The sequence below is a fragment of the Biomphalaria glabrata genome, chromosome 5 (genome assembly GCF_947242115.1).
Source record: "Biomphalaria glabrata chromosome 5, xgBioGlab47.1, whole genome shotgun sequence".
Lineage (NCBI taxonomy): Eukaryota > Metazoa > Mollusca > Gastropoda > Planorbidae > Biomphalaria > Biomphalaria glabrata.
The window spans coordinates 53,500,987-53,526,261 of record NC_074715.1 but is presented as its reverse complement, the minus strand read 5'-3'; the positions used below and the strand labels follow the sequence as shown (position 1 = coordinate 53,526,261).

At 39.5% G+C, this 25,275-nt stretch overlaps 1 protein-coding gene across 1 annotated transcript in view; it reads right to left on the bottom strand.

The window, feature by feature from the left end:
• LOC106074245 (uncharacterized) overlaps positions 1-24,948 on the bottom strand; it is a 44,328-nt gene extending 19,380 nt beyond the window's left edge. Inside the window, exons 1-10 of the mRNA XM_056028988.1 lie at positions 24,714-24,948; positions 21,839-21,961; positions 20,506-20,661; positions 16,665-16,856; positions 15,475-15,678; positions 13,854-14,063; positions 10,840-10,965; positions 8,536-8,622; positions 6,099-6,203; positions 2,306-2,404 (exon numbers count right to left, since the gene is read on the bottom strand). Of these exons, the coding sequence (XP_055884963.1) occupies positions 2,306-2,404; positions 6,099-6,203; positions 8,536-8,622; positions 10,840-10,965; positions 13,854-14,063; positions 15,475-15,678; positions 16,665-16,856; positions 20,506-20,661; positions 21,839-21,961; positions 24,714-24,786 (1,375 nt within the window). The 5' untranslated portion in view covers positions 24,787-24,948. The remainder of the gene's footprint in view (positions 1-2,305; positions 2,405-6,098; positions 6,204-8,535; positions 8,623-10,839; positions 10,966-13,853; positions 14,064-15,474; positions 15,679-16,664; positions 16,857-20,505; positions 20,662-21,838; positions 21,962-24,713) is intronic.
• Between the last annotated feature and the right edge of the window lie 327 nt (positions 24,949-25,275).

Here is a 25,275-nt window from a genome sequence, read left to right as displayed (position 1 = left end):
ATATATATATGTATCAATTATGTATGTATTAATATGTGTGTGTGAATAAAAGGGAAAGCAACACAGCCACTGGTATATATCTCAATACTGCAAGGTTAATCTTTCTTTTCCTGTTTTAAAACCAAATTTAATTAATTTCTACTATTTGATTCTATTTTTTTTATTGGTCTTCGATTTGGATAATTGTGGAAAATGTAAAATTAAGAATGGGAAGGGTTTGTTTTTGTATTTGAAGATTCAGGTTCAGTGTTTTATGTATAATTGCTACTTTACTTTTGAGTCTTCTCTCCTGAAGGCTTTCTAAACGTTCCGGTCGCATATCAAGTGCAAGTGTTATCTCAAGTTATCTGTAAAACTTGTTTGTTTTTTCTTGTTTTTTTACGAAACACCTGATCAGAGTTTTATTAAAACACAGTTTCATACAAAGACCGAAACGGTACGAAAGAGAAGTACTCTCCGGTGGTTTTGCTTTTCTTTCAATTATCTTTTTACCTTTAGTCTGTTGGACCGTTGGGGCACCATGCAAAACTTGTCGACCATCTTTCTCCATTCCTCTCTGACTTTTGCCTTAGATAATTTGTTTTTTTTCAATGGCAGTCACGTCCTTTACTTTATGTTGCCACCCACCGCTTTCTCCGTCTGCTACTCCTTTTTTTTTCTGGTACTGTTCACTGAAGGAAGGTCTTTTCAAGACTCGAAGATAGTTTAATATGGCCATAGATTTTTAGCTTGCGTTTTTTTACGATAGTGAGCAGGTCATAGTGGGTTTAAATCGATGTAATAACCCTGTCTCTAATCTCTCAATTTGTGTTTGTTTTTTCTTATATATCAACTCACTCTGTATATCTCAGCGGTTCTCAACCTTTTAAGCTCTGCGACCCCTTTTTACAATCCCTCACACTGCGACCCCCCCCCCTCACACACACACAACAATAGAGGAATAGACAAAAAAAAAGAAACTTTTTCGATGGTCTTTGGCGACCCCTGGCAAATCGTCAATCGACCCCCAAGGGGGTCGCGACCCACAGGTTGAGAACCCCTGGTCTATCTGTTAAAAAGTTTATACGCATTATTTCTCCCACACCCAATTTCGGATCAAGTTGAATTTTTTGCACAATTATTTCATATACCTCCCAAAACGAAAATCAATAAAAAAAATTACAAATTAGTTAATTAATTATTTTTTGGGGTATCGAACAAGGGAAAGAAATTGTACTTGACTGATGTGGTGGTATTAGTTCAATAAGTCTCTTTATATTGTGCTTAAAAGTTTGAAACTAATAATTGATAACTATAAGCCTTATATTTTCATAAGCCCTTTGAAGGCATTGTGATAAGCATGTTAGCTAGACCCCTCGAGATTGAATTCAAGTAGTACACTTAAAAAAAAATAAATAAAATGCATTTAAAAAAGCGATTTCATAAACATTGACCCAAATACCCCATTCTTTCTTCCCAATCCAAATATAAGCCGCATCAGAGTTTTGAGCCCTTCATAAAAAAAGGGTGCGGCTCAGATTATTTAAAATAAAACTACTGAAGTTACGAATTGACGAATAACTAACTTGAAAACAAAAATTATGCCTTCACAATAACTCATCTCCCTGCCCGTCACAATAACTCATCTCCCTGCCCGTCACAATAACTCATCTCCCTGCCCGTCACAATAACTCATCTCCCTGCCCGTCACAATAACTCATCTCCCTGCCCGTCACAATAACTCATCTCCCTGCCCGTCCCAATAACTCATCTCCCTGCCCGTCCCAATAACTCATCTCCCTGCCCGTCACAATAACTCATCTCCCTGCCCGTCCCAATAACTCATCTCCCTGCCCGTCACAATAACTCATCTCCCTGCCCGTCACAATAACTCATCTCCCTGCCCGTCACAATAACTCATCTCCCTGCCCGTCCCAATAACTCATCTCCCTGCCCGTCACAATAACTCATCTCCCTGCCCGTCACAATAACTCATCTCCCTGCCCGTCACAATAACTCATCTCCCTGCCCGTCACAATAACTCATCTCCCTGCCCGTCACAATAACTCATCTCCCTGCCCGTCACAATAACTCATCTCCCTGCCCGTCACAATAACTCATCTCCCTGCCCGTCACAATAACTCATCTCCCTGCCCGTCACAATAACTCATCTCCCTGCCCGTCACAATAACTCATCTCCCTGCCCGTGGGACGTAGATGGGTCATCACTGCAATTAGACATTATCTGCAAAATAGCGGCGTATGCTACGCCGCCGGTCGGCTAGTTTATTATACTATATCAAGGGGAGGATAACTTTTGACTTACTTTGGTCACACTTTAGTCCCCTGTATTTCGCTTGACATTTGTAGTGAAGACACGCTCCAGTCTGTCTGTCGCAAGCGCCTCCATCACAAGAGCCACATGCTGAGCAAAGACATTTACTACAAAACATGACACTCTAACTTATTAATACTATTTTAGTCTTTACAAAAAAATGTGAAGGAAGCATTAACCATGCTAGATATAATCCTAAAACCAATCTACAAGATCAGTAAACTAAGGCCTGTGGAATATAGAGGTGACGATTTTTGACTAGGCTGGTATAAAATTAGCTTCAGACTGAAGAGCTCTCTGTCCACAACTTCCGGTGGGAGAAATCCTTCCAAAATGATTTAGGAATCATGGGCGGCTTGCCGCTGCGATTCCACGAAATGGACGTTTCGAAGCTATAAAATTGATCGAACATCTATTTCAGACGATCCATAAGAATTCAAGAGTTTTGCTTCCTAGTCAGACTATCCTACAGGAGATGAAAGCGCGTAACATGAATCTATCCTGAACAAAATCATAATTGTTGACAGGAGGTTGTGTTATACTGTATACCAATAACTGTAACCGTTAAAAGTAAAGTCCCCATCTTTTCAGATCCTTGTGGTCTATAGGGCAGATGATATAAAGGTAGGTTGTTCTTGTTGCCTACGGTTAACAAGGGTGTCATGTGGCCAGCACAACGACCAACCGCCTTGAGTTTTCTCCAACTAATATCAGTTGCTCATTAGAGCTGCGTGGACTCAGAGGCGCCCGAGGATCCCAAAACTAAATATCCCAGTCTTCACCAGGATTCGAACTTGAAACCCCGGTTCAGAAGGTAAGCGCTTTATCGCTCAGCCACCGCGCCTCCAAATGAAGCCGTTGTTCAGTGTAAACAGATAGGATAAGTAAAGTAATGTTCCCCATTCAGACCTCGCGACCTATAGGGCATATGACGTAAATGTCAACCATTTCTGTGGTCCACGGTCAACCAGGGTGTCACCCAACCGCTTTACTTTTCCCCAATTAATATCAGGTACCTATTAGAGCTGGACTTAGATGTGCCTTTAAAATCTCAAAAGCGAAAATCTCCTGTCTTCACCAGGATTCAAACCCGGACCCTTGCTTCGGAAACCAAACGCCTCACCTCTTTAGCTTCAGCGCCTCCGAACAGATGGGCTACACCTTTTCCTTTTTGTTATTTCCCTTGAGAGTGCAAGAGGGCATATCAATGGACATTTAAAGAACGGCAATAAAAAATAAGCCTATATTGAACAAAACAAAACAAAAAAAACACACTTGTTCATAGTACTAAAGCTTTGTTTGAAAAACAGATATACTATAACATATGTTGACGACTCTTAAAAACTATTATCTTTCTGCTCCTACGCACCAGTGCACTTTAAAAGAAGAGAGATGGGCAGAGTGTAGAAACATGATGGCTGACTGTTGATTCCGCAATAAGTAGATAAAAAAAAAACAGAAATAGAGATAGGTTGGAACCGTTTGAGTAGTAGAAGGGATTATTGCCAGTGTGGTCAGCAAGTGAGAAGTAGTGTAGGTTAACTGGTTAAGAAACAGTGCAAAGGGTCGTTCTTCCAAGTGGAAGACATTCCTGGTTGTTTATGTAACTATCGGTCTGGAGGCAACGAGAAGGTCGACAGCGACACGAACTGTGAACCTCTATTAGTGGCGAGAGTCTGGAAGAATAAATCGCTCCGCCTGCCTACAAAAATCAACGTCTACCAGTCGGTGGTTCTCTCAACCCTTCTATATGGCTCTGAGACATGGACACTATATAAAAAAAGCTAAGACTTCTTGAGCGCTTTCACCAAAGATGCTTGCGCTCCATCATGGACATACGGTGGCAGGACAGCACTACAAACAGCGATGTCCTTGCAAACGTCGGTATGGACAGTATAGAGGGACTTCTTATGGTCCGACAGCTACGCTGGGCAGGGCACGTATCCCGTATGGGAGACGAACGTATGCCCAAGGCAGTCTTTTTTGGTGAGCTAAAAGGTGGTCGACGTAACAGAGGCGCCCCACGGAAACGCTCCAAAGACCAGCTTAGGCGTCAACTTTCCTTGGCTGACATAGAAGAGAGCACCTGGCTGCATGCGGCGTCAGAACAAGACAGCGGAAGGTCAGTCACGAAGGCCGCAGGATACACATTTGAGACCAAAAGAAATTCTGCTGCCGAGGACAGACGCAGACGACGAAAAGTAAATCTAAATAGACCACCTGAGGACAATGGTTATGCTTGCGCTGTTGTGGCAAAATATGTAGGTCACAGCTGGGGCTGGCAGCCACTGGAAATCACTAATCTTCGTAATCGAAGACAATCCTTATTATTATTAGTAGTAGTAAACCCGTTTAGATATAAGTGACAACAGTGAACCTTGTATGACGGCAGTAGTTAGTAGAAGGCAGTGAGCCCAGCAAAGCAGAGCTAAATGAACTCAGAGCTAACATAAACATGTATTTGTGTGTAATCATTTCTCGTCTGCTGTCAAGGAAGTAAACATGATTTATCTCTTCACCTTGATCCTTCTCTGACTTTTTGCCCTAGATTCGTTACAATATATAAAAAAAAGTATAGTTCCCCTTTCAGACCTTGTGGTCTATAGGGCAGATGATGTAAAGTTCATCTGATTCTGTGGCCTACGGCTAACGAGGGTGTCATGTGGCCAGCACAACGACCAACCGCCTTTACTTTTCCCCAGCTAACGTCAGGTACCCATCAGAGCTGGGTGGACTCAGAAGATCCCGAAATTGAAAATCCCAGTCTTCACGAGGATTCGAACCCCCGGACCTCGGTTCAGTAGCCAAGCGCTTTACCGCTCAGCCACCGCGCCTCCTGTTACAATGTATTCATATAGGAAACTCTACTGAAACAAAGTAAAAAAACAAAGTGGACACATGGGTCAGGAGACTTAATCGGATTTTATACTAATGAATAATACAAACAATTAACAGAAAAGAAAGCTTATATTAATTTTTCTATCTGAAGAAATGAATAGCCGCTGGTATAAAAGCGCGGGAAAAAAGTTTGTTTTACTCTTTCTCTCCGTAATTATTTTTCCACGTTTTGAAGGAATTCTTTATTTTGCTCATTAATATTTCACTACCCTGTTATGATTGGGCTTCAATAGCTTTGTCGTTTGTTATCAGAAAATGTATTTGGAACAGAATTAAAGGGAAATGCATGTTCTTTTTATATAACACAAAGTCAAGTTTTTAAAAATTAAATATTAATTTAATTTAATGAGGTCAAATCAACGATCGCATCGTCGATTAGGAGAGAAAGAGTTAATGTTTTCCATATTTCGGATGTTCCTTCAAAGTTAAAGATAATTTACTTCCTAGTCCAAACCTCCCTCAGGATGACGAGAATGGGAGCGGGCTGGGTTTGAACCCTTGGCCATCGATAAGTCCGAACGACAGTCCAGCGCGAATACCGTACGACCAGACAGCTGTCTGGATAAGGTGTTCAGGTTTTAAGGTAAATGCGTAAATAACTGTTTAACTTTTTCGTTAGTTAGCCTTGAGACCTGTGCTTTTACTTTGACTCTGTCCTCTGTTTTTACTTTGACTCTGTTTGTACTTTGAATTTTACTATTATATTTTTCATCAATTCTATTCTAATCTCTAACCCAAAGTCTATGTCGGCACTATAAAATGTATGTTCACCGTCAGTCTAATAAAGTGCGCAGCCCAACTAACTAAACTAGCTATCTTACAATTTTTTCATCAATAATGTTGAAAGAGATTGTGTTTCATTTTGACGATAAGACTTAAGACTCACTCTTGTCACAGAGGTCGCCACTGAACCCAGTAACGCAGCCACCCACTTTGCTGCAAACACCACTTTCTCGATCACATCGGAATGTTCCACCGCAGTTGGCACACACTGAAATATGTAAGGACACATCAAAGCAAGCTAGTACACATTAGAGCACGTTAGCAAATATCAAAGCACGTTAGCACACATTTAAACAATAGAGCACACATTAAAAAAATTATTGTGCAAAAATAACAGTTTGATCCGAGATTGGGTGTTGGAAAATAATGTGTACAAACCTTTTACCATTAATTAAGCATAAGTAAAACAATTTAGCACACATTAAAACAATTTAGCACATATCTAAACAATTTAGCACACATTTAAACAATTTAGCACACATTAAAACAATTTAGCACACATTAAAACATGTTGAAACATAATGAAGCACGTTGGAACACATTAAAACAGATTGGAACACATTAAAACAGATTGAAACACATTAAAACAGATTGGAACACATTAAAACAGATTGGAACACACTAAAACAGATTGGAACACATTAAAAGAGATTGGAACACATTAAAACAGATTGGAACACATTAAAACAGATTGGAACACATTGAAACAGATTGGAACACATTGAAACAGATTGGAACACATTAAAACAGATTGGAATATATTGAAACAGATTGGAACACATTAAAACAGATTGGAACACATTAAAACAGATTGAAACACATTGAAACAGATTGGAACACATTAAAACAGATTGGAACACATTAAAACAGATTGGAACACATTAAAACAGATTGAAACACATTGAAACAGATTGGAACACATTGAAACAGATTGGAACAAATTAAAACAGATTGGAACACATGAAAACAGATTGGAACACATGGAAACAGATTGAAACACATTAAAACAGATTGGAACACATTAAAACAGATTGAAACACATTAAAACAGATTGAACAGATTGGAACACATTAAAACAGATTGGAACACATGAAAACAGATTGAAACACATTAAAACAGATTGGAACACATTAAAACAGATTGAAACACATTAAAACAGATTGGAACACATTAAAACAGATTGGAACACATTAAAACAGATTGAAACACATTAAAACAGATTGGAACACATTAAAACAGATTGAAACACATTAAAACAGATTGAACAGATTGGAACACATTAAAACAGATTGGAACACATGAAAACAGATTGAAACACATTAAAACAGATTGGAACACATTAAAACAGATTGAAACACATTAAAAAATAGTAATCATGCAATAAAACAAGTTAACACACATTGAATCAAGTTGGAACACTGAAATATTTTACAGTGTAAAAATCTCTATATCCAGTCTAGAGTAGTATATATAAGTCTATGGGCTAACCTTTGTCTGGATCTTTTGTTTTCAGCAAAGCTTAGTCCGCGTCTCTTGAATTAAATCACAATCGAACGTGCCTCTCATAATCTACATATTTGAGCATTAATTAATGTACCAACTGGGACTGCGCAGCCACGGGGAATACTGCATACCTCACTGATCTTCGGACTCGAAGACTAGCCTTATTATTCTTAATGTACCAACTGGGACTGCGCAGCCACGGGAAATACTGCATACCTCACTGATCTTCGGGCTCGAAGACTAGCCTTATTATTCTTAACGTACCAACTGGGACTGCGCAGCCACGGGAAATACTGCATACCTCACTGATCTTCGGACTCGAAGACTAGCCTTATTATTCTTAATGTACCAACTGGGACTGCGCAGCCACGGGAAATACTGCATACCTCACTAATCTTCGGACTCGAAGACTAGCCTTATTATTCTTAATGTACCAACTGGGACTGCGCAGCCACGGGAAATACTGCATACCTCACTGATCTTCGGACTCGAAGACTAGCCTTATTATTCTTAATGTACCAACTGGGACTGCGCAGCCACGGGAAATACTGCATACCTCACTGATCTTCGGGCTCGAAGACTAGCCTTATTATTCTTAACGTACCAACTGGGACTGCGCAGCCACGGGAAATACTGCATACCTCACTGATCTTCGGACTCGAAGACTAGCCTTATTATTCTTAATGTACCAACTGGGACTGCGCAGCCACAGGAAATACTGCATACCTCACTGATCTTCGGACTCGAAGACTAGCCTTATTATTCTTAATGTACCAACTGGGACTGCGCAGCCACGGGAAATACTGCATACCTCACTGATCTTCGGACTCGAAGACTAGCCTTATTATTCTTAATGTACCAACTGGGACTGCGCAGCCACGGGAAATACTGCATACCTCACTGATCTTCGGACTCGAAGACTAGCCTTATTATTCTTAATGTACCAACTGGGACTGCGCAGCCACGGGAAATACTGCATACCTCACTGATCTTCGGACTCGAAGACTAGCCTTATTATTATTAATGTACCAACTTACATTGCACACAATGGAGTCCTTTAAAGCCAGGCTTACATTCAATACACTCTCCTGAGGGGCTGCATGGAGATGCGCATTGCTGACAGGCTGTTAATAAAACAATGAATTATCATTCTTTGGTTGGAATTTGAGACTATGGGTTGTTCTTCTTGGGTCAATGATAAGAAAATGGCATTGTGACACATGTGTGGTCCTATTACTATTGAAATTCTTTTTACAATGCTTATATCAACTCACTCTGTCTGTTTTTCTGTAATGGTTTTGGTAAAAAGTTTGTACACATTATTTTCCGACACCCAATCTCGGATCAAGCCGATATTTTGCACAATTATTTCTTTTCCCTGACAGCACAAGAATCAATTTTAAAAAACCTAATTAGTTAATAAACTATTGGTAATCAATTATTTTTGTTTGGTATCTCGAACAAAGGGAAAGAAATTGTACTTGACTGAATTATTGTGTAAGCAGAAATAGTCCTCATTATAGGTCGCCGGTCTAAAATAAAAGAAACAGCATATAACTATATAGAATCTTCTCCAGTTATGAGTACCTCACTAGCAGAGTGGTTTGCAATACTAGTTTCGCCCCTCGCTCTTTAATATTTCTATTACGTAATATTATACGACTACCAAAACTAAAGATTTAGAGACATTCATTCTTCACTTAGATATTGCCCACTGGGTACTGAATCGCGTGACCAAACTCAGATCCCAATCACAGATGAATCCATACCAATACAGGATAAGCTTGTTGTAATATCCAGAAACGAGGAATTTCAACTAAAGTTGGATTGACACAAATTCTGGTGGGAAGCGTGCTCGAGAGGTTAAGTGCGCTATGAAGGGGGCTCGAGGTTCGACACCCGACTCGGGCAGAGTTGTGTTTACTGAGCGCCTAAAGGCAGCACGGAAAAACCTTTTCCTAGATAACCCCTGTCGTCATCGAGAAGTACATAGAAGTCTAATTTATAAAGCGCTGGTTGTGAGTGTTCATGTGTTTTGTATGAGAATGATGTTCGTATTTGCATATATATTGTTATTGTTACTGTAGTTACGCTGGACAATTGTAGTCAAACTGAATTTCCGTTTGATTGGATCAATAAAACTTTTCTTTTGTTATGAATAAAAAATTGTCTTATCTTATCTTTCAACATCTTCCATCGTATAGAAGCTGATTTCCTGCTTCTTGTTTTGTACAATGTAGATTCATTGTCTTAATTAATGAACATCATTACAAATAAAAGAAATATATGCATACAATCTCAACCACCTTGTTTAAGTCATTTTTTTATTACAGTTGTTTTATATATACTGTGCATTTATGTAGCCTTTTCACTTAGGGGTCCGTGGGCAAGCTTTCATTATGTAAAAGGGGTTCTCGGGTCAAAAAGTTTGATAACCACTGAAATAGAACATACTGACAGATTGTAAGTTTCTTTTTTATTATTTGATAAACAGATTTCTCATATTTGGAGAGCAGGCATGTGACTGGAACAATATTTGGAAGTCAGCCTGCAATGGTTTCCGTAGACTATGTCAGTGCCGTTTTTTTTTTAAAAATTGAAATGACCCTTAGCTATTTGAAACATGGGTCCCTTTATAAGCCCAGATAAATGTGTCCTTGGGCCCTAATCTATAGCTTGTGTAATAAATAGGTAATAAATCCGACTTGAGACTCTAGACGCAACTGCGCAAACGCCCTAAACCAGTAAGGTCTAGGCGATTTGTGACAAAACTGCTTTAACCCGTTAATTGCTGAGCTGCTTTACACTGAGTGCTTATAAAATGGAATTTCTATTCTGATCTATGGAGGCTAAACTAGCAAACGCGTTCAAAGGGGTTAAATCCCGGGCATGCTACCCTGCCTCATGGTGGCGCCCGGGTGGAAACGATCGTAGGAGGAAACGATTAAGCTAAATGGTAGCAAAACAAGACTCCCGTGGGGGTGCCCAAGGGGGGTGCGAGAGCATCCTCATTGCACTGTGCGGAGTTGTAAAAAAGCTCCCACAGCCTTGTCACAATCCAGGCGCTGTTCCCCAAGCGGCCGTTACATAAATGGCGTGTCCTGCACGGTTAGCTTGGTATAGAAAAGAATAATGGCCGGGGTCCCGGTGCACGCGGTCTCTGGCCGCGAGTCTGACACCCCGCCAGACAGAACAGTGTACACTGTTCTCATTTCAGGCCGGTGAGAGGGAGCTCTTGTTCATTTTTGCTGGCCTAGAGTTCCAAGAGACGAAGGCTCCACTGACAGTTTTCAGGAAGGAAGGAAGGAAGGAAGGAAGGGGTTAAATGGATCTTGACTTACTTTTTCGGCAGACGTTTATGCCGTTGACCTCTTCACACATGTAACAGTAACCATCAGAATCGCATCTTTGTTCAGGGCAGTGACACCTTTTATCACAGTCCAGACCATATGTGCTTTGTTTACAGTCTGAAATAAAGTCCAAAGTAGAAAAAAAAGCTTATACAAGGGAAAGAATTGCTAATTCAATACTGTAATATTTATTTACCTTTTTCTAATTGAAAAAAAAAAAAGTAAATACAACAAATTAATTAATTTATTGTCCAAAGTAGAAAAAAAAAGCTTGATACACGGGAAAGAATTGCAAATTCAATACTGTAATATTTATTTACCTTTTTCTAATTAAAAAAAAATAAGTAAATACAACAAAATAACTAATTTTTTTATTTTTTTATTTTTTGTAAGTGTGGTTAGTGACAAGGTATAAAACAAAGTTTCAACTTGATCAGAGAACGGGAAGTGGGAGAAACTAGTTTTGCTTTTATAAAATATTTTTTTCACAGATATCTTATCAAGTAATTTACTGTACAGTACTGTAGTCATTACTCCGGAGGATATTCCAGCTACCCGTCCCCTCATCGTGGCCCTCCTGTGGAAACGTCCATGGGTGGAACTGGATAGGCAAAGAACGTGTAGCGAACCAGGCCTTCTAGCAGGTCTCCCTGTGTGAGCTTTTGTTGTTTTTTTTTATCTCACTCGGGGTGGGGATGGAACAAGTAACCTGCAACCCAGTCCAAAAAGTCCGCCACGCCGTTCCACATGGGGGCCGTCATCAGTGTCCCGTTAGCTGGAGTGGCGGTCCCTGCACGGAACAGTGGCGGTTACAGTATAGGAATATGAGACAAGCTCCCAGCAGTCAGCTCTGTTCTCGGCCACTTGTAGCGAGTGGGGCCCAGGAACGGGGACGGAGCGCTGTGTACACGGCACGGCCCGGTCTGGCGGCCAAGTCAATCGATATGGCCGTCTACCGTTGGGAGCCCTCAGACAGGACAGGGGTGAAGAGCCCACGTCCAGGCCTGGTAGTTAGATAAAAGCCTTTCTAACCACCAATGGGATAATGGCGCCTACGGCGTCGACGCCCTACTGGACTTCATCGAAGGTAGTCATTCCTCGTCGGGTCCGCGAATCCTGGGATTTTTAATTTCTTGATCTTCGGTCGCCTTTGAGTCCACCAAGCTGTACCCGACATTAGTTGGGGGAACGTAAAGGCGGTTGGTCGTTGTGCTGGGCACACGACACCCTCGTTAACCGTGGGCCACAGATGACCTCTACATCATCTGCCCTGTAGATCGCAAGGTCTGAAAGTGGAACTTTACTTGACTACAATCGCAAGGTCTGAAAGGGGAACTTTACTTGACTACAATCGCTAGGTCTGAAAGGGGAACTTTACTTGACTACAAGCGCTAGGTCTGAAAGGGGACTTTTACTTGACTACAATCGCTAGGTCTGAAGGGGAACTTTACTTGACTACAATCGCTAGGTCTGAAAGGGGAACTTTACTTGACTACAATCGCTAGGTCTGAAGGGGAACTTTACCTACTTTGGTTGTTGCTTCCTACTATTTACCTGCAGGAAAGTTACATTAGTTCCATAAAGTAATTAGTTTCATCTGGTTATGGGTATTTCGACAGATTATCCTCTGTAGTAACTAAAGCGAACAAAACATACAAGAAATGTGTACATGTTCTGTATGATTTTGTTCAGATCAGAAAGACTCAAAGATAAAGGCACATTCCTCGTTCCATATGCTAGAACTAATTTGTACAAAATCTCCTTCTTCCCTAGTGCTATTAGAGCATGGAATGGGTTGAGCTAGCCAGGAAAACCAGTGACTTGGCGGAGTTTAGGTCATTGGTTAATATGCATGACTAAATGCATGACGCGTAGGACGTAACCATCTTCTTTTTTTTGAAGTAACGTCTGTATCCTATAAGAACTAGACGGATTTTTTTTTTAATCAGGTCTGACAAAACATACAGCTCGCGAATAGGTCTGCATTGTCGCAAGAATACTGTACTCGTCCATAATCTTCGGGATCAAAGTAAATGCCTCAATACAGAGCGTATATCAGCTCACTCTGTCTGTCTGTCTGTCTGGCAAAAAGTTTGAACATGTTTTTTTCTCTTACTTCCCGTTCTCAGGTAAAGTTAAAACTTTGGTCAATTATTTATTGAACCTGACAAGACACGAATCAATTAAAGAAATTAACTGTCGTGAAATTTGTTTATTCGATTGTCGCCCTTAGTGTTGTTTACATTTGTTAGACTGTGTACTGACCATATTTCGTGTTGTGATCTCTACTATGTGTGTAGTTGTTTGTCATTCAGTGTAATAAAGCTTTGAATGTAACAAGGTTTTGTTATTGTTGAAGTTCGACAGTAACCAATTAGTTAATTAATTATTGGTGATTAATTACTTCGTTTGATACCAAAAAAAGGGGATAAAATGCTACATAATGAAAAATGTCGATGTATATGTGGATTTAATCCCCCTGTTACGTTTCTTCACCCTTTTCTCTTCCACTTCCATTTCTAGAATCAAGTTGAAATTTTGCATAATAATTCAAAGTCGATGACAGTACACGAATCAATCCAGAAATTATCCAATTATATAATCCATTGTAACTATGTAACTATACTGTATACTGTAACTAATTAATTAATTCTGTGTTATACAGCAGAAGATGGCTAAACCCTGAAATTATCAGATAATGACAGTAATTAGCGGTTCTTTCCATTAAGCTTTGTTTTTAGAAAAGTATACTTTTTTCTTTTGCTTAGTTTTCGTTTGTTTTACAAATTTAAGACGTTCATTCAAAAATGAAAATTATTACTCCCAGCCCAAAACTCTTGCAGGACAGCAGGGGCTGTTGTTGGGCTGTGTGTCTTTGAAAGACAATAAAAAAAAACTTAAGAATAATTTCAAATACAGTAAGCTATTGTTTACACATAACAAAAAAAAAATACTTCACAAGAACTATTTAGCATAGCGACAACTTTAAACTTGAGCCGAATTACCGCCATAGAGTTCCACCTCGCAGAAATTTAGGTTGTAGTAGTTGACCGCATTGATGGTCGCGTTATTGATCTTGATGGACCTAATTTCACTGATGTATAGTGGGATGTTGACTTGGCTGTTGGTGTCCGTGACATCAGCTATGTTGGTCGTACTCCCATTGAGCAGCTCCATCATTACAGAAAACCTTTCCATTTGGTATTCGTCAATCCCTTCGGAGACAGTAACAAGAGACAAAGATTATTATTATTATTATAGCTTTTATATAGCGCTACTTTCATGCTTAGAGCATGCTCAGAGCGCTTTGGTCCAATCTCATTGGCGGGGGGGGGGGGAGGGGGAGGTATCTAGGAGTTGGTATTCCGTGCTGCCTTTAGGCGCTCAGTAAACGCAACTCTGCCCGAGTCGGGTGTCGAACCTCGAGTCCCCCAAGTTCAAGCGCGCTTAGCCTCTCGACCACGCTTCCCACGATTCTGAGCGTTGTTATGGCACCATTAGGGTTTAGTTATTTGTTTTGGAAATAGGGGAAGTTTTGACTTAGAGACAATGGCGTGACTAGCAAAAAACAAGACTAGGTTTTAGGCGGAACGAAATATCAGCCGATGTAAACAGACTACTTCCAGGACGCCGTGGAAATAAGTAGCATGTTAGGAACGCAGCGGACATTCGATGGTTCCCTTCATTGCTATTCGACATTCAGTATCAGCGTCGACCATCTTATACAGTGGCGTAGCTAGGGTGGGGGGGAGGAGGGGGGGGAGAATTTGAAAATCCCCCCAGGCCCCCATTTAAAGGGGGGGGTGGCCCAAAGGAGTGTTTTTTACATTAAAAATTAAATATTACGCTAAATGCAGGGGCCCCAAAAGAGGTCAAGCCCCAGACCCCATGAACGATTAAAAATCCTAGCTATGCCCCTGATCTTATATTGATTGTTCGGCCATTCGCCGGTTTTATTGGATTTCGTTGAGTGTTACCTCCGTTTCGTTACTTGCAGTAGACACAGTGGAAGCGACTAATCGCATGCAATTTTTCTCTATGAACTCCCAACAGGAAAAGTGAATCAAAAAGTCTATTAAAGATTCGACTATACAGTGAAGAAGAAAAAAAAAAGGAAAAACATTTTAATTAAATCCAATAGTACAATCTTTCATTTCAAACCTTGGTGATTATAGCTGAAATTTACTGATTTTATTTCACTAAATTTAGAAAGCCTTCAGGATAGAAGACTTAAAAGTAGCAATTATACACAAAACACTGAACCATAATCTTTAAATACAAAAACAAAATTTAATAAAATACTCAGAAAGACAAAAAAATAAAGGCACTTTCCTCGTCCCATATGCTAGGACAAATTTGTACAAATACTCCTTCTTCCATAGTGCTATTAGAGCATGGAATGGGTTGCCTGAGCTAGCCAGGAAAACCAGTGACTTGGCAGAATTTAAGTCATTGGTTAATATGCATGCAATTATCTTCTTTTTTGAAGTAACGTCTGTATTTTATAAGATAAGAAAGGATATTTTTTTTAATTTGTAGTAGATCTGACTTTTAATTTCCCGCACTAATCGCTATAAGTGCCGAAACAACACAAGGCTACCATAAAATCTTAAATAAGTGTCTTACCATAGAAGGGGTAGATCCTCAAGTTGAACGTCCGGAAGGCATTAATATAATATACCCATGATGGGGTGTAAAACGTCAGCTCCTGTAAAGGCTTCTGTATCTTCGATTTATAGCAACTCTCAATGTTGCCATCATTGGCGGGAACAATATCCTCCCCACTATCGATTTTAACTTTCACAAATTGTTTTAGTCCAATGTTTCGACCTTCAAAATGTAAATGAAATGTAAATGAAAGACATGTTACTGTACCAGCCACGAAAAGTCCAGTTGTATATTATAATATGCTATAATAATTACATTATAAGGATCTTAAAAATAACATGGAAAGAAAGAGTGTGTAATACTGAGATCCTCCGAGAACAGGCCTTCCCAGCGTCTTGACGGTCCTCAGGCAACGCCGCCTGCGCTGGCTCGGACATGTTCGACGGATGGAGGACAATCGCATCCCGGAAGTCATTCTGTACAGGCAACTCTGAATCTGGCTCAAGAAAAACTGGTCGCCCCCACCTCGGTTACGTTGATGTGATAAAAAGGGATTTAAAATCAATATACATTGATAATGACCATTGGGAAGACAGGAAGACATAGCCTTAGACCGCACTAGTTGGAGAGAGAAAGTGACCTAGAAAGCTGTAGACAGCGAGAAAACATGAGCATAGATTCTTGAAGAAAAGCGTGCCACACGGAAAATGGCCAGCTCCTCTACAACCAAAACGAAAGCCACCTTGACCTGCAATATATGTGGACGGGAGTGTCTCTCCAAAATAGGGCTCCACAGCCATATGAAAAAGCGTTCGAGTTGAACCATAGTCGTTTCACGCTTGAAGGAGGCCAATGAATGAATGATGATGAATGAATGATATTATACTGTTAACATTAAAATGCTATTATTCTAAGGCATTGTCTTTGATTCAAAAGATTAAAAAATCAGTGCATTATTTCTCTCGAAATTGCAAATTCAGTTGCGACCTGCCAAATTTGCCACATGTAATGAAGACATAGCCGTTGTCCATCGTTGGTCATTTTCAGTTTTCGTCGTCAGCGCCTGTGTTTATCCCACCTCCTTGGCGTCTGAGGGGTGTGACCTATCCAACACCTGCGTCTAGGAAAGATATGATGGGCTGACCATCTATATAAAAAAAAAGAGAGATAATTTGACATCACACCGTTTCCACGGTCAGCCCACTTACCTAAACTTATGTAAACTTCACAGACATACGGGAGACCCGGTCCGCTAATGACGACTTTATCGAAAACAATAGTCTGATCGAAACAGAAAATTCTCGTCATTTTGGTATCGATTTCCCAGATTTCCTGATGTTTACAAGTGATCCAAGTCTGATCATGTTTGAAATGCAAGACGATCTCATTGTGTTTGTAGCCTACAGAAAAATACACAAGAGTGCAGAAACATTAAAGGCTTCACTTACCATCACAATGAAATGTCCAGACAGAGCTAGCTTTCTTGGTGTATCCCAGTGGCGTAACTAAGGGGGGATGGGGGGGGAATTTTAAAATCCCCCCGGGCCCCCACCTGGGGGGGGGGCCCAAGTGGTTGTCCGAAATTTATTTGTAAATACATAAATTTATATATTTGATTGACAAATAGTGTCAACGGGTGTCTTTTTTTTTTCAACATTTATGGATTAAATTTATCACAAAGACTAAACCTCGATCTAGGTCTATCAGTACGTTGACTTTGTTGACATTTTAAAAATATTTTTTCCCACAGAGATCAAAGTTTTTTTTTTAAAGTTAGTCTTACATTTTAAACTTTGTTGCCACGAATAAAACTGCATGATATTATTGATATACAGCGAATTACAGGTATCTTGTTACCTTTACTAATAATAGATCTAAATGGCGAGTATTTTATGGCTACACTAATTAACCTTGAAGCAAAATTTACAGAATCTAGTATAACAGATCTAAAAGTTATTCTTAATAATGCTATAATAGTCCATTATTCGGGTGTGGCGTCTATGATTTCAGTATTAAACTTCACACTCGAGTTATTACCCCTCTATTCATCTTTCCTTAATCCAATGGAAACTCTCTTTTTATTTCCATCTAATCCTTTTGATTTCGCACAAAGCATAAACAAAAAACAATGACGTAATATCATATAATATTATCACACCCTTCCTTTTAAAGTTCTTAAGAGTGATATCTACTAGCAGGGCCGGCCCTTGCATTTGCGGGGCCCTATGCGAAACGGATCGCGCGGGGCCTAGTCTGGGTAGGGATAAGCATAATGTCAAAATTATTTATTTTTTTTAAATTAGAAAATAGGCCTACTTCCGTCTTTGCAATAAATTTTTATCAAATGAAAGCTCGCAATGCCACTTTTTATTTATTGGCACCCCAAAATGTCAATTTCTTCTATTCTTCAGGAGATTTGAATAAATTAAAAAAAGTTCAGGACTTTATCGTATATTTTGCATTTTCATGAGATTTCTTGGAGGCCCTGGAAAATCAGGAGGTCGCGAAAACCCTGTTATTTTATATACGTTTTAATGGTTTAATTTAATAATATACACTTAGAATTAGCGCGGGACCTATGAAAGCGCGGGGCCCATTGCGACCGCATAGGTTGCAGTGGCCTAAGGCCGGCTCTGTCTACTAGGAACTTTAACAATTCGTCCACTTCTGGTTGTCTTGACTGGCACAACAAGTTCTCTAGACGTTGGTCTATAACTGTCTGTTTCGTTTGTTCCAACAGTTTGCAGTTCATTGTCTTATCGGTATCATAGTACCCAGAGATGTCTTCATCGAAACTCTTATTCAAAAAGCGTTGATTTCTTCTGTATGTTTTCCATCGTTTGTCTTTATGATGTAAGATCTGGGTGCTGAATGTTTTTTTTATGACAACTGCTTTCTGCCATGTTTGACCTAGACGAACTCTCCGACAGAATAATCTTTAGGTAGTTTTGCTTTTGCATCGTATTTCACTTTGCTTTTCATCTGTCGTTCGTTGAGTAATGTCTCTGCATTTTCAGCTACCGATGGTTTCAATAGTTTGTGATCAGTTGGAATGATTCCCTGAATCTTCTACTCGTCAGCAGTTGTGATGGTGAATACGGCAGTCCACTTATCGGAGTATTTCTATACTCGAACATAACGAGATATGGATCTTTTCCACTTTTGTATTATCTGAATCCTTTTGCTTTCGCACAAAACATAAACAACCAACACTGACGTAATACAATTATAATATTAGCACAGAATCTTCTTCATGCAGTGGAAAATTAAGAATGTTTTGCCTATCAGGAATTCTGGTCAAAGCTTCTGCGCCCAATTAATATAGTTCAGAAGAAACTACAAAAGTCTGGACGGCATATACGGGAAGCTGCTAAAGAAATTAGTACCATTTCATGCTTTCTGCAAAATGATGAGAAACTGACAAAAACCCAATCCATCGAAAAAGCAAAAGAAGGTAGTGAATACTATGGATTCCCTGTAATCAAAATAATCAGAAGAAAGAAAAGACTTGATGGGAAGTTTAGTTCTAATGTAGGACTGTCAATAAAACTGCCATTCAAACGTGTTGCGACAGAAGTGCTGGACAGATTTCATATGGAGATGAAGGGCAGATTCCAAAGGCTGGAAAGAAAATCGATACCTTTGGGTTTCTTCTTCAACCAAGACACCTGTTAGATGAAGACACGCTTATGACAAACTGTGCTATTTTTCCTGTTTGTATGATGAAATAAATGGAAAATCGCTTTTTCAATGATGTCATTGATGCACGAGCACTTTTCATCAACAAACCAGTAATACAATCACCAATAGACATATTGAGGAAACAAGCTTCATATGGGAATTACGTGTGCTCAAAGTATCGATGTAGATGATGTTATAGATTTCTTTGCTGCACAGATTGCACGACGTGAAGCGATATCAATTGAGAGTTGTCACTTGTGCATTATTTAACAAATAAACAAAGGTAATATTCATTATAAGAGTCTTGATGATTACTTTGTGTTAAGTTTACTGATATACTGAACCAATTTGATTTGGGGCTTATATATTTTTGCGTACATGATATCATGTCATATGTCGAATGTCAAAATGCAAGGGGCCCTCAAAGAGGTCAATCCCCCCGGGCCCCCAAATCCCTAGTTACGCCCCTGGTGTATCCTGTGTACGGAATGAGTTTCTCATTACCGACATTTCCTGAAGCCTTGTTGGTATGGAGCAGTGCTTCCCAAACTTTGGACCTATGTGTACCCCTTTTTACAATTTTTTTGTAACGCTGACTACACCTCGCCCTTCCCCACCACATTTAATGTATTATCTGATCATGTGATGGCCTTGTTCAGGCTGTCTTGAGGTCAACTATAGATGACTGTTGGACTTGAATCAATTACTCTGCAAGCGTTTGAGTTTTATTGTTCGGGTGTATTCAATGTAGTTGATCAACAATACAGAATAAACAAGACGATCGATTTAACTGGTGAAGAGATGTGGGTCAGCACTGATGGACAATTCATAAGATATTTATGCCAAGAAAAGGCCACAGTATAAGTCTCTGTCAAATAAACACGTCTTTACTCTAGAGTATTCTATCGCTAACTGAGTTTCCAGTCTCTACCCCAAAATATTCCAAACGTCACTAGTCCCGTTCAATATACGTCTTCTATTAACTAGGTGCCTAACAATTAACCGAACAAAATAAATGGGCATTTAAAAAAAAAATCAAAATCAGCATAGTTAATGAGTTGCAATGCGAACCCCTCCAAAGTCTTCCCGTACCCCTGGGGTATCTATCTATCTATCTATCTAAATATGTTAACCCTTTAAGTCCTACACCTTTAAAACACTGATCGAAGAGACTAATAGTGATATGCTAAATGTATAATGAAGCAATCAGTAAAAATCAGCTTAAGGCCGGCCGTTATGTATTAGTATCTTGTAGTATAATATGTAGAATATGGTATCTTCTAAGTCTACCATTTACAAGTAAACATATATACTTAACTATATAGACATTACCATGTACCATACAGAGTACATAATATAGTGACTCACTTGATGTCAAAGCCAATTCCATCACAATAAGCTGCACGAAAGAAAACGTCACCTTGTAGCTATACTCAAACTCAATAGGTATGTCGTTACTATAGCATGTGCTATAGTTTCTATCGGTATACACTGTATTTTTCTTGGCCATGGAGGCCACATCAACTGGTAATAAACAGAGATTCAACAGGTAAAAAACATAGAATAGACTGGCCCTAATGACTCAACAGGTGATCAACATATGATCAACTTTTTATAAACATAGAATCAACTTTTAATGAGCAAGGAATCAACTGGCATTGAACAGAGACTCAACTGGCAATAAACAAAGAATAAACTGGTATTAAACGTAGACTTTGGAGGCGCGGTGGCTGAGGGGTAAAGCGCTTGGGTTCCGAACCGGGGGTCCCGAGTTCGAATCCTGGTTAAGACTGGAATTATATTTTCGGGATCTTTGGGCGCATCTGAGTCCACCCAGCTCTAAGTGGGTACCAAAAATAAGTTGGAGAAAAATAAAGGATGGCTGCCTGGTCGTGCTGTTTGCGCGCTGGACTGTCGTTTGGATTTATCGATGGTCGAGGGTTCAAATCCTGCCCACTCCCATCCCCCGTCGTCCTGCGGGAGGTTTGGACTAGGAAGTAAACTATCTTCAACTCTGAAGGAACATCCGAAACATGTAAAACAAAACATTTTACAAACAAAGGCGGTTGTCACATGACACCCTCGTTAACCTTGGGCCACAGAAACAGATGACCTTTACATCATCTGCCCTAATAGATCACAAGATCTGAAGGGAAACTTTATTTTACTTTTAAACATAGAATTCTGGTAATAAACATAGCATCAACTTTAATATACATTTGTTCCCTAGCGTCATCTTGGAAGTCTCATCAGCTATGAGTATTGCTGTGATAGGCCCTTGTAGTTGTCGATGGCCTTCTGACTTCAACAGATTATTTCGGAGAAATCTGAGCTTCTTGTACGGGTGTATTCAATGCGTTTAAACTACAAAAGTAACAAGACCTACATATTAACAAGTAGAGAGACCAAGTCCAGACCTTTACAGGTTTGAATGAAGCTCAATGCATAAAGGCCACAGTCTCTGTCCGTTTATAAGCTGTTGTCGCCTTGAATTACTAATAACAGAAATAAACTGGAACCCGGCTATTCCGTGACGTCACTAAATGTCGCTTTTAAAGTCCGTCAACTATGATGCGTCTCTCTACTAAGTGTCTAACGTTACGTCCGTACCCTAACTTTGCGTAGGACTAAAAAGAGTGGAGTCGTGAAGATTAGATTCCGCGAGCCCCATGACCATAGCCCGGCCAGTCCGCTAACTTACCGTACTGACAGCTTTGACCGAAATAATTCTCTTGACATCCATAATTTTTATATTTACAGCTTCCATCTTCGAGGCATCCGTTGACACAGTTACACCTATACTGTGAGCGGTTTCCAAAGAAATCTAAAGAAGGAAATTATATAAGTGAAATTTACAGCTTCCATCTTCGAGGCATCCGTTGACACAGTTACACCTATACTGTGAACGGTTACCAAAGAAATCTAAGGAAGGAAATTATGTAAGTGAATTTTAACACTCTGTAAACTCACTAATGGCTATCAGTTTAACCTCAATTTTCTCTTGTTTTTACAACGCTTATATTAACTCACTCTGTCTGTCTGTCTGGCCAAAATTTTTAACACGTTATTTCACTGACACTCAATCTCGGATCAAGCTGGAATTCTGCAGAATTATTTCTTTTACCTGACAACACAAGAAACAATAAAAAGAAAATTAACCAATTAGTTAATTATTTATTGGTAATACATTACTCTGTTTGGTATCTCAAACAATGGAAAAAAAATAGTACTTGACTGATGTGGTGGTATAAGCTGAATTAATTGCCATTATTTTAGGCTTTCGTCTGAGGCTTAGTGAACACAAACATATTATACAAAATAGGTAACTATACAATCTTTCATGTTTATGGACTCTACGCTAGCAGAGTGGTTACCGTGTTGGCTTGAGAAGCCTGTGAAGGCCTTAGCTCTTTAGTTCGAATTCAGGTCGTTCCCTTTTTTAAAAAAATACATTTAAAAAGCAATACCGAAAACGAGATATCTGGGTGGATAGAGGAACGACCTGAATTGAACTCGTGGGTACGCTTTCTCAGGCCAACGTGCTAACCACTCTGCTATCGAGGTACTTATTATAAGAGAATTGTATTGTTATATATTGTTTATTCAAATTTAGAGCTGCGACCTATAAAGGGGACAAATTCATCTTACATCAACACTTCAGTACAATAAGTAAAAAAGGAAGTAAAGTTTTCCCTTTTCAGACCTTACGATCTATGGGGCAGATGATGTTAAGGTCATCTGTTTCTTTTGGTCAATGGTTAACGAGCAAGGTGTTATGTGGCCAGCACAACGACCAACCGCCTTTACTTCCCCAACTAAAGTCAGGTACCCATCAGAGTTGGGTTGACTCAGGGGCGCCCTAAAAAATCCAGAAATTCAAAATCGCAGTCGTCACCGGGATTCGAACCCAGGAGATTCGAAAGCCAAGGGCTTAACCATTCAACCACCGCGCCCCCTCAGTACAATATGGTACAGTACAAGTTCTTGACACCAAACAAAAACACAAACAAAATAATTAAATAACCAAGAGTTAATTAACTAATTGGTTAAATTTTGTTATTGATTCTTGTGTTGTCATGTGTAAGATGTCAGCTTACAGACAGATTGAGTTGATAAAAGCTTTGTAAAAAAATGGACCGGCCTCTCTGTTTATATTCTACTAACGGCAGCATTGAACCGGAAGTGGTGGCGGTATTCGGTGCAGTGAACCGTAACTGCAATCGCATGTCAGCAACAAATGATGACGTCAAATTAATGTGACTGAGCGTCGCATGAGGTTTGCGGGACATGTTCTCCGACAAAATGAACACAAACAGGGACGTCCTCGTATAACTTGGCGCCACATCTTCACGGAGGACCTCTGAGCAGTGGACACCGGGTGGGAGGAGGCTTCATACATTGCCAGTGACAGATCTCTATGGAGACAGCTTGCCGCCCAATGCGCCGAACGGCGCGGGAGGACCTAAGTCTAAGTAAGTAAGTAAGTAACCCAAGTCTCACATCCATATAGAACCTTTGGGAGAACCACTGTTCAGTACGCACTGATTTTTGTAGGCAGGTGGAGCGATTTATTCAGTCAGTCGTCCAAAAACATTGCAACGTCTTCTTTAGTGCTATTAGAGCGTGGAATGGGTTGCCTGAGTCAGACAGGTAAACCAATGACTTGACAGAAATTATGTCATTGGCTAACACGCATGACTAGATTGACATAGGAACAGGCGTAGGATGTAATCATCTTCTATTTAAAGTAACGTCTGTATTTTTATAAGATAAGATAAGACTAAGATTAGATAAGATAAGAAAGAATTACTGGCCTTAGCTAGGCGGTTATCAACTTCCCGTAAAAGTGATGCGTCATTTAATACTACGAAAAGTGGTCTACCACAATCAGGGTGATCTTTAGTCCAAAAGAAAATTCACTGCCAAAGACAGCAGTCTTAGACGGCGAAAAGAGAACCCAAATCGACCACCGGCAGACAACGCTTAGGTCTGCGCTAAATGTGGCAAAAAAACTAGGTCGCAGCTGGGACTACGTAGCCTCTTAAAGCTTCGGACAAGTCTCATTATTATTACCGAGCATTGTAAATAAGCGGGTCTGTGTAACAGAGATGATGAATCTATACGTAGCTAAAGTTCTTAAAGGTCTAAATTATAGTCATACACACAATACGTCAACAAGGCCGTAAAATGATGTAGAGTCTAGATCTATGCCAATCATGTCGTGGACAGTGGATCATTTATTTATATTACGTTGTGATTGTATTGTAAACATTCCCTAGTGCTATTAGAGCATGGAATGGGTTGCCTGAGCCAGCCAGGAAAACCAGGGACTTGGCAGAATTTAGGTCATTGGTTAATATGCATGACTAGATGAATGACGCGTAGGGCGTAATCATCTTCTTTTTTGAAGTAACGTCTGTATTATATAAGATAAGATAAGATAAGAAACATTCTGTCTAATAAGCTTTCAAACATTTGTAAAAAAAAAAAAAATTGGTTGAATTCTTATCTTATCTTATCTTATCTAAACACTAACGTAGTTTACAAATCAAATGTATCTATTCCAGGATACTTACTGTAACTGTTAACTCTGTGATAAATGAGTAAACTGGCAACTATATAATAAACTAGAGCTTTATTTGAAGACATTTTCGAAATATCGGAGATTTTCACGATAAACTAATCAATGTCAAGGACGCTAGATTGATTTTAAACTGTTGCCAACTAAAAATAAACTGGGAAATAATTGTAACAACATGAAAAGGCAGGGCAGTTGGTCTTCGTGTAAATCTTTTTTATTACATTTTATAATATTGTTAGTGGCTTATTTGTTTTGAAGTCAATTTTAAGTCAAGGCTCAAAGTTTAATTAATGCATGCTCTACATTGTAATTAGTTTTGTGCTCCGAACAGAAGCGCTTACAACATTTGATTCTGAGTGCTGAATAGTGCAAATAAATCTTTAAACAAAATGATAGCTAATTAGCACTTCCTTAATTTTGTAAACCGGAAATACAGCTAGCTATTTATAGATTTTCCGTCATGTAGGAAATGTCCATTACAGGCTTGTTGAGATCTATATAGGTCTGTGTAACTTTAAAATCCCACACGATTCTTATCTCATCTTATGTAATACAGA